Consider the following 19,381-nt stretch of genomic DNA (forward strand, 5'->3'; position numbering starts at 1 on the left):
TATACAATTTAACCCCCAATTAAACCGTATCTAGAGATAGGGCCTACAAAGAGGTAATTAAGGTGAAATGGTCATAGAGGAGGAGCCTTGATATGGATTAGTATCCTTATAAGAAGAGACAATAGAGAGCCTCTATTGCCCCCCTTGGCCATGTTAAAGACACAGGGAGAAGGCAGCCATCTACAATCTAGAAAGAGAGTTCTCACTAGAAATTTTATCAGCCAGAACCTTTATCTTGGACTTTCTAGTCTTCAGAACTGTGACAAAATTAATGTCTATTGTTTAAGCCACCCAATCTATGATATTTTGTTAGAGCAGCCCGAGCAAACTAAGACAACACCCAAAGTAACGATCTTAGTACTCAATCACTGCAACAGGGGCATTATCCTTTGGCGTTCAAATTGCTAAATTCTAGCACTGATTTCCTTCTGCAACATTTTAAAGACCTTTTAGTCTCTTCAAGAGACAATCACACCTGTTAGCCTACTCTATATTCCATTAGTATGGGAAGGGATATTTTAAGAAAACAAACAGTAAAAATTTGTTTGTGTGAGCCAACTGCTGTTCCCTTTTGCTTACATCCGCAAAGGTAGGGTTCACAGTGTCCTGGTAGTTTACTCCTCTAAGGTTGCACAATCAATTGGGTACTTCTACAAACACCCAGAGGGTCTCCAAATAGACATTTGTATTCACCATTTAGTGTAAAACATCCTTTCCCAAACCTGCCAACAACTCCCAGTATATAACCACTCGCCACCTGTTCTTTAGAGATTGCTTCTGCATCATTACAAGCAAAGAAATCAATACTAGGCCATTGATTTGGGAAAGAGACAAGATTGCACGGCAATAATACATAAAGTTAGTCAAGCCCTACTTCTCAATTGTTTTGAAAGAACAGATAGTTCAATGCCCCATTCTGAAATAGGTACTCATCCTGCATTGGCGATCTTATAGCAATAAAGGCCCAAGATAGATGAGGCACCATAACCCCAATTGACTTAACAGCTCTTGAGTGCTACAGAGAATCTCAAAATGCCTTTTTAGACTCAACAGTAATGCATTAACTAGAATTCAGCTCCCCTCTCTGCAGTCTATCCCTCAGTTTAATTTAAAAAGTGTGGGCTGGGGCCTAGGGTCACTCTGCCAGCGCCAACAGACAGTTAAGTGGTATGGGTGCTGTAACTGCAGAGAGCAGCTGAAGGTCTGGTCCAAATATGTATTCTGTCATGACAGACAGGTAAGGCTGATTGTTTAACTTATCTATTAATTTACTAAGACACCATCTGGTCTTTCTAAGCCAAATTAACATGTAAAAATTATTTAGATATGTTAATTGGTTTTGAACTAGGAAATAGAACCAATAAAAAGGGACTATGGGAATGAAGAAGAACATTACCTGTTTACCTAGAACTTTGTGTTTTTAAAAACTCACATGCATTAGCTTCCTTGATCTTAACCCCAATCCCACAGATTATCACTGTAAACATCTGAAAGAGGAGGAAATTAAGGCTCTTAAAGTAACCTAGGGAAGACACAATTGGGGAGTGAAAGGAGTGAACACTTACAGGGATTTTTGTCTTCTAAAGATTTATTTATTTATTTGAGAGAGAGAGATGGAGAGTGAACATGAGACAGAGTGAGAGAGCGAGCTCGCACCAGCTGGTGAAAAGGCAGAGGGAGAGAGAGAGAAGCAGACTCTCCACTGAGCAGGGAGCCAGACGTGGGACCTTGAGATCATGACCTAAGCCAAAGGCAGACACTCCACTGACTGAGCCATCCTGGTGCCCCTTATCAGGGATGTTTTATTCTCTTTTAGCCAAACAGTCCCAAAGATGGGTACCATTATTATCCTCTTTTAAAGCTAAGGAAATTGAGACTTAGAGTAGCAATTTGTGACAAAGCTACTAAGTAGCAGAGCCAGGACCTGAACCCAGATCTTTTGGACTTTGAAGTCCATTCTTTATTGGGTTCCAGTTTACGATGGCAAGGTAGGAAGATCCTGAATTCACCTCCTCCCATGGATACACTGAGTCTACAGCCACATATGGAACAATTTCCTCTTAAAAAAATCCAAAGGCTGGCTGAGTGATGACTACACATGGGTAAACAAGAGGAAAACCACATTGACATGGGTAGGAAAGAATAGGACACAATCTTGCCATAAACTCTGCCCCTGGTGCAGCATCCCATAACAGGGAGAAAACTCAAAACCTGGAGCTTCTCCCTGAGGAATGAAGGGTTTAAATCCTACATCAGGTATCACAACCTTTAAAACATACACTTGAGAGACAAGCCTCCAAAACATCTAACTTTGAAACCCAACAGGGCTAAGACCCACAAGACTGTAATGTAGCAGTCTGAGTAACCCCTCTTAAAAAGCCTACCTGCTGGGACTTCCCTACCCAAGAGGCAGCCAATTGTGTCTGAACTTAAAGTGAAGGAGGCTCATCTGCTTATATTAAAGCACCAGTGTGAGGGACAGACATCTAATGTAACACACACATCTAGGAGTCAGCTGGAACACTTTGTCTTTGTCCATACAAAGACTAGCAGGTACCATCTTCATGCTCTCCCTTTGCCAGTCTCCAGGGCACCAGTATTCCATAGAATGGAACTTTTATGGGTGTCTGGTGGCCTGATTTTTATAGCTGTTTTCTAGAGGATGCTTCTTGACTGCTTGGCTTTGGAGGTCAGGTGAGTTTGTGTTTCTGGTCCCCTGGGCTGTAATGATAAGTATCACCCAGAAAAAAAGCTTATCCTCCTGTCTGGCACCCTCAATTTTGTGATTACTATCAGGGGGCACCCCTAAATCATCTGGTTTTGCAGCCACTGAGGGCTATGCTCATGGATCCCATAGAACTATAACCAAAGGAGAAAGAGTTCTTAAAAATCGATCGACCACTCCCAGAGCAAAGCAATAGGTAACAGACCCCAAGAGAGCTTGGCCTTTCTGTGAAGGAGGCCTATTAGCTAACTAGGACTATCTTTCCACGCACCCCCTACCAAGCTCCAGAGTGCCAGGATCTCCTGGAAGGGAGTTGTATACACATCCAGTGCCCTAGTTTTTGTCTGGTGTCCCAGGTTATATGGCTGCTGCCCAGAAGATGTTCCTAGATCACCTGGCTTTGGTGGCCGGGAGCCTGCATTCCTGAGTCCCACAGGACTGTGGCAGAGAAACAGTTTCTGGCAGGCTTCTACTCCCAGGGCCCTGTACAGAGAGTGGTCTGCACACTTCCTAGCCTTTCTGTGAAGAAGGCCACTTTGCTTGTCCTGGAACATTGGCCTGAGGGGCAGACTTCAGGTTTGGCACATATTAAGTGGCCTAGGGAGCTGCTCTGAAGGAACAGAGGCTATGGATACCATCTTGGTGCTTTCTCTCTGCTTTGCTCCAGCTCACCAGTATCACACAAGAGACCCTTGTCTAGAGCCCTGATGTCTGTAACTGCTTCCCAGGGGACACCTCCAGATTTGCTTGTGTTTGCAGGCCCACAGGACTGTATATATTTGCATATTTTTAAAAGGGGATGCCTGAGGGTGTGGCTTCTCGTCAGCCTGAATTTAGGTGCTCAGACTCTCCCCTTTGGGACACTCTTAGGTCTTGGCATATTCTCAACAACTGGGAGCTATTAAAAATATAATAGGCTTCTTGAACAGGCACAATTTGAGAGATGATAAAGAACTGGGGCAGGGTTGAATGACAAAGTTCATCTACACGAGACCACTCCTTTATGGCTGAGAGAGGAGGTTGTATCATCTAATGTATGGAAACAGAGACTCAAGGTAAGTGAAAAAACAGAAGGATATGTACCAAATGAAAGAATAAGATAAAATCCCCCAAGGAAAAAGAACCTTGATGAAATGGAGATAAGTAATTTACCTGATAAAGAGTTCAAGGTAATGGTCAGAAAGATCTTTACTAAATTGGGGAGAAAAATAGATGAATACAGTGAGAACTTCAACAGAGAGATGGAAAATATAAGAAAGTACCACACAAAAGGCACAGAACTAAAAAATACATTAACAAAATAAAAAATACACTATAGGAGTTCTGGGGCACCTGGGTGGCTCAGTTGGTTGACTTTGGCTTGGGTCATGATCTCAGGGTCCTGGGATTGAGCCCCATGCTGGGCTCCCCACTTGGCAGGGAGTCCACCTGTCCCTCTCCCTCTCTCTCTGGCCTTCCCCTGTTCATGCTCTCTCTCTCTCTCTTTCTCTCTCTTCTCCTCCCTCCTTCTCAAATAAATAAAACCTTAAAAAAATACATTATAGGGGCTCAACAGCAGACTAGATGAAGCAAAAAAAAAGGATCAATCACCTCAAAGATGAGGTGGTAGAATTCTCTGAATCAGAGCATCAGAAACCAACAAAAAAGAAAAAAGTGCAGACAGCTTAAGGGATGTAGAAAACAGTATCAAATGGACATTTGCATCATAGGGCTCCTAGAAAAAGAAACGAGAGAAAGGGATAGAAATCTTATTTGAAGAAATAATGCTGGAAATTTCCCTAACCTGGGGAAACAAACGGATCCAGATCCAGGAAGCCTGGAGAGCTCCAAATAAGAGGAACGCTAATGAGACCCACACCAAGACAATTAAAATGTCAAAAGTTAAAGACAAAGAGAAAATATTAAAAAAAGCAAGAGAAAAACAACTTGTTATATACAAGAAACCCCCCATTAGACTCTCAGTAGATTTTTTTAGTGGAAACTTTGCAAGCTAGAAGGGAATGGTACTGTATATTCAAAGTACTAAAAAATACAAAACAAACCCCACATACACAAATAAACCCACAAAAACCACTACTAAACTGGCCTTACAAGTAACAAGAACACATATTAAAGAAAAAATATCACTGGAAAGATAACCATATAGTAAAGTTAGTGGATCAATCACTTATAAAGCCAGTATAAAGACTGAAAGACAAGTAGTAAAAATAACTATGATTACAACAATAAGGGATAGACAAAATAAAAAGATGTAAACTGTGACATCAAAAAACATAAAATAAAAAAGAAAACCATAAAATGTGTGGATGGAAGAGTAATGATTTTGAGCTTTACAATGGAATGAAACTTAAGTTGTAACAAACTTAAAATAGACTTTTATAGATGTAAGTTGTTATATGTAAATTCATGGTAACCATAAAGGAAAAAACACAAAAGATAAAAGAATATAAGCATTCCACTAAAGAAACCACAAAGCGGGGTGCCTGGGGGCTCAGTGGGTTGAGCCTCTGCCTTCGGCTCAGGTCATGGTCTCAGGGTCCTGGGATCGAGCCCCACATCGGCTCTCTGCTCATCAGGGAGCCGGCTTCCCCCTCCCTCTCTGCCTGCCTCTCTGCCTACTTGTGATCTCTCTCTCTGTCAAATAAATAAATAAAATCTTTAAAAAAAATAAGAAAGAAAGAAACCACAAAGGAAGAGATCAAGAGAAGAAAGAGAAAAGACCTACTAAAATAGCCCCCAAACAATAAACAAAATGGCAATAAGCACAACCCATCAATAATTACTTCAAATGTAAATGCATAAATTCTCCAATCCAAAGACACACAGTGGATGAATGGGTAAAAAAATATGACCCATCTATATGTTGTCTAAAAGGGACTCACTTTCAATATATGGACACATACAGACTCAAAGTGAAGGATGAAAAAAGATATTCCATACAAATGAAAACCAAAAGAAAGCTACAGTAGTTATATCAGACAAAATAGACTTTAAAACAAAGACTACATTAAGAGACAAAGTGAAGGATGAAAAAAGATATTCCATACAAATGAAAACCAAAAGAAAGCTACAGTAGTTATATCAGACAAAATAGACTTTAAAACAAAGACTGCATTAAGAGACATAATGATAAAAGGATCAGTCCAGCAAGATGCTTTAACATTTGTTAATATTTATGCACCCAACATAGGAGGACCTAAATACATAAAGCAAACACTAACAGACCTAAAGGATGAAATTGATAACAATACGATAATAGTAGGAGACTTACATCAATGGATCGATCATCCAGACAAAAAAATCAACAAAGAAACATCAGCCTTAAATGACACAGTAGACCAGATGGGTTTACCAGATACATACAGAACATTCCATTCAAAAGCAAAGGAATACACACATTCTTTTGAAGTGTACATGGGACATTTTCCAAGAGAGATCATATGTTAGGCCACAAAACAAGACTTAATAAATTTAAGAGGACTGAAATTTTATCAAGCATCTTCTCTGATCACAGTGCTATGAAACTAGAAATTAAATATACAAAGAAAACTGGGAAATTCATAAATTTGTGGAGATTAAACTACATGTTACTGAACAACCAATGGGTCAAAGAAGAAATCAAGAGAAATAAAAAAAATACCTTGAGACAAAAGAAATTGGAAATGTAACAAAGCCCACGCTTTATTTATTACATTCATGAAATTTATGCATTATTTACAGTGAATGTAATTGGACAAGAATTCTTGATGTTAAGAGTTTTAGCTTTCTTGAAGAAGTGATTTGTCTGGAATGAGTAATATACAGTTAAGAAATTAATATGTGACAAAATGGATAATGTGCAGGCTATAGAATCAGAGAGATCTGTATTTAAATCCCATCTCTCCTAATTGCTAGGTGTGTGACACTAAGCAAATCAGCTCACCTGTCTGAGCTTTAGTTTCCTCATCTGTCAAATAGGTAAAAAGATCTTAATCTCATAAAACTGATATAAAGATCAAATTATGTAACACCAATAATGTTCCTGGCACATCAACAAATACTGGTTATTTTTCTCTATAAAAATGTTTCTACAAGAAGCAGAAGAGTCCTAGAATAGGGGCAGACAAGGGTCTCTTATCTGTTAGAGAATAAAGACAGAAACAGAGTGGAAGGCATGTATTTTTACAAGTAGCCTCTGAAAACAGTCACAGCTTACTATAATATCTGGTGTAAAGTAGATAGATGATCAGTAACTTTTTGCTCAATGGAGGAATGCAGGAAAGAAGAACAGACCCATCCCAATAACAGTGTGCTGGGTAAGATTAAAATCAGATTTATAATATTTTCTTACCTTGACTGCATAGTTATTAAGTGGATCTTTTGCATATGAAGCTGTATAGTAAACTGCATCACCTGCCTCACAGCATGGCTTGTCACTGGTTAGCCTGAAGTCTGACCAGCTGTCCACCCCAAAACGGAGCTGGTCTTTCTGTCCAGCCATGAAGAGGTCTTCACATTTTATAGCCAGTTTCTTCAAGGCATCTGTATGAAGGCTTCGGATTTTACCCACAACTTCTTCCCGATTCTCAAGTCCTCGATAAAGTGCTTGTCTCTGTGGCTTCTGCATGCTTCGTCCCTGTCTGCAAGAGGGACCACGCCGGCTAGACAGGGACTCCATGCTGTTGGAAAATCTATCCTTAATACTGAGAGTGGTTAAGCTGGAGATACTGTTTGCTGCTGAGGGAACAGGTCTCTCCTTGTGCAAAGGTCTTTCCAAGGAGTCATAAGACTCAATGTCCAGTCCCTTGAGTTCGTAACTGATGGAAGAGCCAGCACTACTGGCATCCCAGTTGGGGTCAATATCATAGGTGGGATTAGCCATTACACAAAGACTTGTTTCCATGGATTTTTGGAGGTCTTTGGGGATTGGTTCTGTATTGGCTCTTATGATCATTTTCTTTGGCAGTGGGGGTGGCGTAGGTTGGGAAGCATTAGGTGCTTCTTGGTCTGTTTTCTCAGTGAAGACAATGCCATCATCCAAAGTTCCCTTAGGCTGCCTTGGATGCTTGGGTGGTATCATGGCTGCTCTAGATTGCCCTGTATTGTTTTAAAAGAAAGAAAGAAAAATAAGTTAACTTTTTATTCTTGTTACATAATTGAAACTCAAGGATAAACAAGTGATGTGGTCATGAGAGTATAAGAAGTCAATGCCTTAATTCAAAATGGTTGAAGGAAATCAACGAAAGACTTGGTTGGTGGGAGCAAAAAAATTGTGAACAATGTCTCAGCATTTCCATGCCAGAGAAGAGGGTAATGGGCTTTGTTTGGAAAAAAAACAAAAACAAAAAAAAAGAATTGAGATTCTCTACTCCTGCCTCCAAGGGTGCTGAATATGAAAGAGTGACAGACACTCATAATTTCATTGTGGCAGAGTAGAGATGAAAGCATTTGTGGATTAAGAAAAATACTCGGAAGCATTTTAAAAAACAACTGAAACTAGCAATGGGCCCACTAGACTGATGCTCAGAAGATACCATTCTGCTTTTTGAACTTTGTTCCAAAGTTGCACTATATTGTATTTAGCATCTGTCATTTTCAATCCAACACATATGAATATGATTTCATAAACCATGTTATTTTATTTCACCACAGAGATGGATTCTAGCACTGGTCTTAAACTGGTTTATGTATAAATTCTTGTGATTGGGATAAGGAGAACAATACATATGAACAGTCAACTGCTCTTCCAAATATCCTTCACAAACTCTTATCATTCTGTTTTATTTTGGGGGGCATATAAACTGTGATTGGAGCAATACTACTTTTGAACATCTCTTACAAGCCCTAATTACAGGACCAATTACTCTGCTTCCTTTCTAGCATCATCTGCCTCACTTGCACTTATAAGAAAATAAAATGCAGATGTGTGATAATGAAAACACAACAATCCAAAATCCTTGGGATGCAGCAAATGCAGTTCTCAGAAGGAAATATATAGCAATAAAGGTCTACCTCAACAAACAAGAAATAGCTTGAATAAAAAAACAAACAAACAAACCTAACCTGACACCTAAAGGGACTAGAAAAAGAAGAACAAACAAAACCATAGGGGTAGAAGGAAGGAATTAATAAAGATCAGAGCAGAAATAAATGGCCTAGAGACTAAAAAACAAAGAAAAAAACATGAAACCAAGAAGTAGTTCTTTGAAAAGATAAAGAAAATTGATAAACCCTCAGCTAGACTCACTACGGAAAAAAAAAGAACCCAAATAAAATGAGACAAAAGAGAAGTAACACTGTCATGACAGAAATACAAAGGAATATAAGAGAATACTACAAAAAGTTATATGCCAACAAATTAAACAACCTAGAAGAAATGAATAAATTCCTAGAAACATATGATTTTTGAAAACTGAATCAGGAAGAAATAGAAAATCTGAACAGACCAACTACAAAAAATGAAATTGAATAGGTAATAAAAAAAAAATCCCAACAAAGTCCAGGACTAGATGGGTTCACAGGTGAATTCTATCAAACATTTAAAGAAGTGATAATACCTATTCTTCTCAAACTAGTCTAAAAAATAGAAAAAGAAGGAAAGCTTCCAAATACATGATAATACAAATAAACACGAGGCCAGTATCACCCTGATACCAACAGCAGACAAGGACACTACCAAAAAAAAAAAAAAGAGAGAGAGAGAGAGAGAGAACTACAGGCCAATACCCCTGATAAACATAGATGCAAAAATTCCCCCCCAAATATTAGCAAACTGAATTGAACAATAAGAGATTATTCACCATGATTAAGTGATACTTATTCTGGGGATACAAGGATGGTTCACCATTCACAAATCAATCACAAACACCACATCAACAAAACAAAGGATAAAAATCATACGTTTTATGTTATTAGATGCAGAAAAAGCATCTACCAAAACTCAACATTCATTCATGATAAAAACACTTGTCATAGTTCAGTGAGAGGAAACATACTTCAACATAATAAAGGCCATATATAAAAAAGCTGTAGGCAACAACATTCACAGTGGTGAAAAACTAAGAGCTTTTTCTCTAAGATCAGGGACAAGATAAGGATGTCCACTCTCACTACCTTTACTCAACATAGTAATGGAAATCCTAGCCAGAGTAATCAGACAAGAAAAAGAAACGAGTCATCCATATTGGTAAAGAAGTTAAACTGTCACCATTTGCAGACAACATGGTACTATACATAGAAAACCTTAAAGACTTCACTAAAATACAACTACAAGTAATAAATAAATTCAGGAAAGTTGCATGAAACAAAATTAATACCCAGAAACTGGTAGTGCTTCTGTATACTAGTAATAAGGTAGCAGAAAAGGAAATTAAGAAAAGAGTCCCATTTATAATTGAACCAAAAACTTAGGAATAAAGTTAGCCAAAAAGGTGAAAGACTTGTATTCTGAAAACTTATAGACACTGATGAAGAAAATGGAAAGATATTCCATGCTCATGGATTGAAAGAATTGATATTGTTAAAATGTCTATATTACCCAAAAGGATCTACAGATTCAATACAATCCCTATTAAAATATCAACACTATTTTTCACAGAACTAGAATAAATAATACCAAAATTTGTATGGAACCACAGAAGACACCAAATAGCCAAAGAAATCTTGAGAAAGAAAAACGAAATTGGAGGTACCACAATTTCAGGTTTCAAATTATACTGAAAAGCTATGGTAATCAAAACAGTATAGTATCGACACAAAAAGAGACACAGAGATCAGGAGAACAGAATAGAGAACCCAGAAACAAACCCACAATTATATGATTAATTAATCTATGTCAAAAGAGGCAAAAATATACAATGGGAAAAAGATAGTCTCTTTAGTAAACGGTGCTGGGAAAACTGGACAGCTGTCTGTAAAAGAATGAAACTGAAGCACCTTTTAACACCATACATAAAAATAAACTCAAAATGAATTAAAGACCTAGATGTGAGACCTGAAACCAAAGAAATCCTAGAAGAGAAAACAGGCAGTAATTTCTTTGACATGAGCTATAGTAATTTTTTTCTAGATACGTCTCCTAAGGCAACAAAAGCTAAAACAATATACTGGGACTACATCAAAATTAAAAAAAAAAAATCTTTTGCACAGCAAAGGAAACCATCAACTGAACAAAAAGGCCAGCTACCAAATGGGAGAAGATATTTGCAAATGATGTATCTTTTAAGGGATTAATATCCAAAATATATAAAGAACTTATCCAACTCAACAACAAAAAACCCCAAACAATTTAACTAAAAAATGAGCAGAGGACCTGAATAGATAAAGAAAACATACAGATGGCCAACAGACACATGAAAAGATGCTCAACATCACTAATCATCAAGGCAATGCAAACCAAAACCCCAATGAGGTGTTACCTTACACCTGTTAGAATGGCTAAAACAAAAAAGACAAGAAATGACAAGTGTTCCTGAGGATGTAAACAAAACGGAACCCTCATGCATTGTTGGTGGGAATGTAAATTGGTATAGCCACTGTGGGAACCAGAATGGAGGTTCCTCAAAAAAATTAAAAATAGAAATATCATATGATCTAATAATTTCACTTGGGTATTTAACCAAAGAAAACTAAACATAAAAAAGGATAAGGTTTTGCCATTTGAGATAGCAGGAATGGGCACAAAAGGTATTATGCTAAGTGAAATAAGACTGAAAAAGACAAATAACATATAATTTCATTCATTAGCGGAATCTAATCCTTTCCAAACAAACGAAAAACCCAAATGAATAAGCAAACAAAAGGCAGAATGAGACCTATAAATATAGAGAACAAATGGATGGATGCCAGTGGGGAGAGAGGTAGGGGTCTCGGCAAAATGGGTGAAGGGGAGTGGGAGATAAGTGGAAATAAGTCGAGGAACAAAGGCATGGCAAAACGAATATAACCAATGTTCTTAAAATAGTGATGTACGGTGACAGATGTAGCTACACGTGTGGTAATGTATAAACAAATACACCTGTGAAAAACGACATCTTTTCGGCTTATTGTATAATGGGGAGAGACATTATTATTTTTTTTAAGGCAGAGAAATATGCCATGGAACTTTTATAAAAGTTATTATAATGAGTAAAGTTATTAAAATGAGGCCTACTGAGAAAGAGTATAATGCTCTGTTATGGGATGGATTATGTCCTCTCTCCCAAAATGTTGAAGTCACAACCCCTGGTGCCTGTGAATATAACCTTATTTAGAAATAGAGACTTTGCAGAGATAATCAAGTTAAGATGAGGTCATTAGGGTGTACCTTAATCTAATATGACTGGTGTTCTTATAAAAAGAGGAAATATCATATAAAAAGAGACAAAAGGGAAAACACCATGTGGTGAAGAGGCAGAGAATGCAATAAGGCAGCTGCAAGCCGAGGATGTCAGGGATTGAGGGCCACCCCCAGAAGCTAGCGAGAGGTGAGGAAGGATTCAATCCAGAGCCTCAGAGAGGCTCTATGCATCTATGTTTATACAGTATACAACTGTATTTCTATACACTAGCAATGAAAAATCAAAAAGTTATTATTAAAAAAGAATTTCATTTACAATATCATCAAAAACAATATAGTATTTAGGAATAAATTTAACAAAAGAAGGGCAAGACTTATATACTGGAAACTAACCAACGATGCTGAAAGAAATTAAAGACCTAAATAAATGTAAAGACATCTATGTTCACAGATCAGAGACTTAATATGCTAAGACAGAAACAATTCCAAAACTGTTCTGAAGATTTAATGTAATCCCTATCAAAATCCCAGCTGGCTTTCTTGCAGGAATTGACAATAGAACCCTAAAATTCATATGGAAATAAAATGAATCTAAAGTAACCAAAAAATATCTTGAAAAAAGAAGAACAAAGTTGGAGAACTCACATTTCCCAATTTCGAAACTTACTTCAAAACTATAGGAATCAAGATTGTATGTATTATGTGTTGGGGGATGGGTGAAAGGGATTAAGAGGTACAAACTTTCAGTTATAAAATAAAGTCACAGAGATGAAAAGTATAGAATAGGAATATAGTCAATAATACTGTAATAACTTTATGATGACAGATGGTAACTACACTTATCTTGGTAAGCATTTTGTAATGTCTATAAATGTTGAATCACTATGTTGTACACCTAAAACTAATAGTTGTACATCAATCATACTTCAATTAAAAATGAAAGATTGTGTGTACTAAGAATAGAAATATAGATGAATGGACTAGAATTGAGAGTTATAGAAATAAACCTGTATATTTATGGTCAATCAACTTCCAACAAGGGTGCCAAGAACATTCAATGGGGAAGTAGTAGTTTTTCCAACAAATGGTGCTGGGACAACCAGATAATCCATATACAAAAGAATGAAACTGAACTCCTACCTTATACTTTATACAAGAAGTAACTAAAATATAGCAAAGATCTCAACATAAGAACTAAAACCATAAAATTCTTAGAAGAAAACATAGGAATCAGTGTTTTCAACCTTGATTAGGCAATGATTTTGCAGATAATGACACCAAAAAGCACAAGCAAAAAAATAAAAAATAAATTGAAATTCATAAAAATTAAAAACTTTGTGCTTCAAAGTACAACTTTAAGAAAGTGAAAAGACAACCCACAGAATGGGAGAAAATATGTGCAAGTCTTATATTTGATAAGACTTATATCCAGAATTTATAAGTAACTTACAATAAAAAGATAAATAATCCATTGTAAGTGGGCAAAGGATTTGCATAGACATTTCTCCAAAGAAGATACACCAATGGCCAATACGCACATGGAAAGACACTCAACATCACTACCCATTAGGTAAATACAAACCCAAACCACAAGATACCACTTTACCTCCACTAAGCTAGCTATCGTTGAAAAGACAGACAAGTGTTGGTGAGGATATGGAGAAATTCAAACCCTCACACGTTGCTGGTAGGAATCTAAAATGGTACAGTCACCTTGGAAAACAGTTTGGCAGTTACTCAAAAAGTCAAACATAAAGCTTACTACGCGATCCAGCATTTCCAGTCCTACATACATATCCAAGAGAAATGAAAACATATGTCCACTTGTATGCAAATGTTCTCAGCAACATTCTTAACAACTAAAAAGGAGAAACAATCCATATGTCCATCAGCTGATGAATGGATAAATGAATATTATTCAGCCATCAAAGGAAATGAAGTACTGATACAGGCTACCTCCTGTAGGAGCCTTGAAAATATTATTCTAAGTGAGAGAGAGAAGCCAGTCACAAAGGTCACATATCGTATGACCCCACTTACATAAAGTATCCAGAAATATGTAAATCCCTAGAAAGAGAAAGTAGATTAGTGGTTGCTGGAGGATGGGGACAATGGAGATGGAGAGTGACTGCTGTTTAGGGTGATAAACATGTTCTGGAATTACATACTGGTGATGATTGTAAAATTCTGTGACTATACTAAAGCTCATAGAATTGTACCCTCTGAATCTTACGGTATGTAAATTATATCTCAACAAAGAAAATCAACCATCCATTCTTAGAAACAACTGTAAACTCAGTTTCTAGTCACATCTTTCCATTCCTCTCTGTGTCCTTCCCATCACCAAGGATGCCCCAGCTGCCCCAGCCCTGTTTTGCCTCAGCTAATGTGAGAAGTCAGAACCAAAGTTTGTTTACAACATGACAGAAATAGGCTCTATAACAAACCTTTATTTTCTACTTGCTGACCCAGACCTTTCAGAGACGAAGTGTGATGAAGGTTAGAAGCAGTGAACTGTGCCAGCACCTTATCATCCTTGCTTTACTACTGTGACAGTCGCCTGTTATCACTGTTATCACTGTCTCCAGCTTTGCCTCCCACACCACATGGTCATTACAGAGATTTTTTTTTTTTTTAAACACCATAACTGATCAAGGCAGTCCTCCACTTAAAAAATATGTCCTTGAGAATTTGGACTTGATCCTGAGGACAGAATTTTCTAGGCTGGAGCACAGAAAGCAAGCCTTTCATGACCGCGCCCTGGCTGTACCTATTTTTCTTGTAGTATTTCATCTTGCCTCGGAAGTTGGGGCTTCCAAACTGTTGGCAGTGTATTTAGCACTCTTGGCTTTTTCACATTCTCTCTCTCTGCTCAGGCTAACCCTCTTCCAGGAATGGTTTCCCCAAGACTGACGTCTTTTTCCTCGGGACCTCATATATGTAGTGAACATTTCTCTTCAACTACTTACAACCCTTGATCTGTGTCCTTGCCGAGATTCCCTACTACTGTGGCTCATTTGTATACTTAGGATCAAGCAAAGAGTTTTGCTGAAGGGAATGGAAGGAGAGAAGGAAAAAAGGAAGGAAGCTATTAATGTATACATGAAAAAGCTAGAAACACGGGCTTATTCTTGGCCTTTCCAATGTGGTCCCTAGAAGAAGCTTTATGGATGTCATTTTCCACACACTCTTCCAAATTAGAACAAACAAAAATAATCATGGACATGGAAAAGGAACAGATTCCCAAAGTGCTTTTTTAAAAAAAATTACCTCAGAACTGGCAAGTGAGACAAAGTCTATCACTGTCCGCAGCTGCTTAGTGCCTATCAGAGGAGGTAGAAGAGGGCTGATCACGCCACTTTCTTCCACTTCTAGCATAAAGTCCAAACTCCTCAGCAAGCTGGTCAAGGCTCTCTGTCTTATCTACCACCATTTCTCGTCAACATCCCCACACAAGCACTTGCTTCCTGTTCTTTTCATCTGCTCCGTATTTTTATTTCTACCACTCTGCTCTAGTGAAGGTGTTGTGTCCTGAGCCCAGCTCAGTTGGCCCTTCTCCACAGAAGCCTCCCTACTCCCCATATCCAAACTGGGAACCATCACTTCTTCCTCTGTGCTCTCTTAGTGCTTTTGTTCTATTACAGCATTTTCAGCCTTTTATAACATGCGTATGTATTTTTTTTTAACACTTCCTCAGTACCTGGCACTGTGTGAGACACACAGCCATTGTGCAGTAAGTGGCTGCCAGACTGAAGGACACAGAGTCAGAAGAGTTGCTCATCATTCCAAAATGAAAATGGACAGCCAAGGCAGCAAGGAAAGAAAGAGAATTAATAGTGGCTTCTTTTCCCAAATGGCGGGATATGATCTCCTGGGAGCTACGGAGATTTCCACATGGGAATCAGAAATATTGGCGCGTTAAGATGAAACCATGGAGCATTGCACAGCCCATGCAAATAGTTCACGCCATTCTCCCACGTTTAAAAGTGTTTTGTGTTTTTATTTCTTTCCTCAAGAAAGACAAGTTCTCCTGACTGAATTCCAATCATCAGGGTCAATGTTTTAAAAGCTTGGTATCTTGGCTGTTTTTATTTTAAACTTTGAATCCTGTACATTCCTCTCAAGCCTCTGGGAGCAGACACTAAGCTCAGCTTTCAGCAGTCCTGATATAACATCACATACTCTACATTTTTGTGGCATACCAGCTCTCTAAACAGAAAAAAAAAAAAAAAAAATTGTGTTCTAAATCTTGCCTTGCTATAGACTAAAAAAGTTCTTTTGGACAAATATGTTTAAACCACATTCAAATTTTACTTTCCCCTCTTTTTGAGCTTCCTTACTCTATCTCTTTACTCTCTCCCCACCTAAAAATGTCTTCAGATTAACAGAAAACCCCTGTGTCATGTTCTAAAAGCAAATGATGAAAGATGGATTAAAAAGGAATAATTTAATGACACTTTGAAGTAGCCAAAGGTGGTTTAAAACTCCTCAGGAAGGAAAATGATTGATATAGGCCTGTTAAGATTTACAAGACTGCTATGGTAAGTAGAAAGGACATAAGAAAAATATTATTTCTAAATATCTGCATTTTAATTAATTTATTTATTTCATTGGGTGGGGGAGTGTTGTAGAGAGAGCTAGCACAAGCAGGAGGGGCAGAGGGAGAGGGAGAGTCTCCAGCAGACTCCCTGCTGAGTGAAGAGCCGGACACAGGGCTTGATCCTAGAACCCTGAGATCATGACCTGAACTGAAATCAAGTGTTGGATGCTTAATTGACTGAGCCATGTAGGCACCCCAAGATCAACATTTTAAAGATAATCACATACTGAAAAACTCAAAATAATAACTCTCTTGTTACAGAGATCTGCTAAAAGGCACTACCTTTGAAGATACATGAGGGACAAACCATAGCAAATGTTTGTTTAAGACCTGACAATCATTATAATCTTGGGGTGCTAGGGACTAAGGGCACTTAATGACACATTTGGACAGGAGCAGTATGTGAATGAGCATAATTAACTCTTCATTCCCATAAGACAGGAATGTCATGGGCTCCTAGTTGGTCTCTCTGCTTCCAATTGTTCCCAAAACAATCTTTTAAAAATCCTGATATGTCTTTTTATTAAAAAATCTTCAGTAGCTCTCTATTTCCTATAGGTATATCTTTTACATATATCACTGTGATGTATATATACCATTTATGGTCTAGCCTCATCTCCCCTAGCTTTAGGCTTTAAACATACTCTTCCCTCTACCTGGGATGTTCTTCCTTGCTTGCCAATCTGACAAACAACCACCCTTCTTTCAAACTCTGCTCAAAATTTAACTGACCCTCTCCTACACGCTTCGGGGCAGAGGCTTTCATTAAACCTTGAAATATCTGCATCATAGCAACTAGCACATGGGCTCCTAAGAGTCCAGCCCATGTCTGCTTTTCCCAAAGGCCAAGAGTCCTTGAAGATAGCACTGTTTTTTCCAGTGCCAGGAGATAGTTGGTGTTTGACAAATGTTTACTGAATGAACGTATTAAAGCCCAAATAAATGGGACATATTTTTTTCCTTAAATTGTAATTTCACCCCTAATTTTTTTTCCAGGGCTCATGACAAGTAATGTAGATGAGAACAGGACAAGAGAGAACAAAGGAAGAGACGTTCATCTCCAAACTGGGAAATATGCATGGTGGTTTATAAATATAGATGTCACATACCACCGTGCACCCGCCTTGTCAAGTGACTGGGCCATCACTGGCTAAACCTAGCACTCACTGTATCATCTCATTGCAGCAGGCCTCAGCAGCTTAGGAAGAAGGGTCCCACCACAGTCAAATGGAAGCACCAACTGGCAGACCCCAGGGGACATCAACTTCATGCCAAATGATAAAACGAAGCTGATCTCCAAAGACCACTTTGCGCATACCCTCAAATAAAGAGATACGCTGACCACTTTAAAGAATGTCAGTGGTGTAGCAGCTGACAGACTCAATTTTTATAGAATGTAATTTGAAAACCTCTCCAAGAACAGAGATTATTTATTTGGGGGTGAGTTATCTACATAATTTGAATATTGTACTCCCCCAACTAATTCTAGTATATGGGAAACTATTTTTAAATGAAATGTAGCTAAGTTAAAAGATAGGGACACAGTATATGATTCCTTTTTAAATAGTAATAATTATATTTTTAGAAAGTACAACAAATGCTCAAATGTTCAAAGTGGTCAATCTCAGGTTTTTGTTTTTTAAAGATTCAGATAATTAAAAATGTGCAATTCTTTAATCTTTGGTTCAAATCATTAACTTTGGATTGTGTAGAATAATATCTGGCCCATAGAAGTTCCTTAATAGTTATTTGTTGAGTAAATGAATTAACGGCAATATATCCTTCAGAATGATTTTTTTTAAAGCTTCTGTTTATGATGCCGTTATTATAAACTTAACAACATTAAGGCCAGCAAAGTAATGACACTCTTTTAAGTACACTCACTGCTTAGCATTTTTTTAAAAAAGATTTTATTTAAGTAACATCCACACCCAACGTGGGGTTCAAATTCACAATCCCGAGATCAAGAATCGCATACTCTACTGAATGAGTCAGCCAGGTGCCCCTCACCCCTTAACATTTCACACTGATGATCAATACACTGCCAAAGGAAGTTCTGGAGACAGAGGATTTTAAGATGTTTTCTTTCAGTGTTTTAAGGGTTCAGCCTTAAGGAGATGCCCTAGATAAGTAAGATAAGAAATGTGGAGCGGTGCCTGGTTGGCTGGCTCAGTCAGCAGAGTGTGCAACTCTTGATATGGAGGTTGTAAGTCCCAGCCCCATGTTGGATGTAGAGATTACTTAAAAAACAAAAAATGTAATCAAGAGTTGGTTAGGTGTCCAACTCTTGGTTCCAGTTCAGGTCATGATCTCAGGATCAAAAGATCAAGCCCCGTGACAGGCTCCGAGCTGACTGAAGAGTCTACTAAAGTTTCTCTCCCCTTCTTCTGCCCTTCCCTGCACTTGCGCTCTCTCTTCCTCTCTCTAAAATAAATAAGTAAATCTTAAAAGAAAAAAGTGATCTTGTGGGGTTATGTAGAAGAATGGCTTATATAGCTCTTTCCTTAGGAAACCTCTGGATTAAGCCTCATACAGCCATACCTCAATTAATTGTATTTTGCAGATATTGTGTTCTCATTTTTTAAAAAAATAAACTGAAGGTTTGTGGCAATACTCCATCGAGCAAGTCTATTGGCACCATTTTTCTAATAGCATTTGCTCCCTTTGTGTCTCTGTGTCATGTTTTAGTTATTCTTGCAATTTTTCAAACTTTTTCATTATTATTACATTTGTATGGTGATCTGTGATAGTGATCTCAGCAGTGATGTTACTGCTGTAATTTTGGGGGGCACCACAAGCC

The 19,381-nt window shown here is 37.9% G+C and overlaps 1 protein-coding gene across 5 annotated transcripts in view; it reads right to left on the bottom strand.

The window, feature by feature from the left end:
• The window catches only part of PEAK1 (pseudopodium enriched atypical kinase 1), a 306,975-nt gene that overhangs the window by 21,172 nt on the left and 266,422 nt on the right, over positions 1-19,381 (bottom strand). For all 5 annotated transcript variants that reach the window (XM_032342363.1, XM_032342360.1, XM_032342362.1 and 2 more), the window contains one exon: positions 7,056-7,801. In XM_032342363.1, the coding sequence (XP_032198254.1) occupies positions 7,056-7,801 (746 nt within the window). The remainder of the gene's footprint in view (positions 1-7,055; positions 7,802-19,381) is intronic.

Source organism: Mustela erminea, chromosome 5 (assembly GCF_009829155.1).
Source record: "Mustela erminea isolate mMusErm1 chromosome 5, mMusErm1.Pri, whole genome shotgun sequence".
In the NCBI taxonomy this organism is placed as follows: domain Eukaryota; kingdom Metazoa; phylum Chordata; class Mammalia; order Carnivora; family Mustelidae; genus Mustela; species Mustela erminea.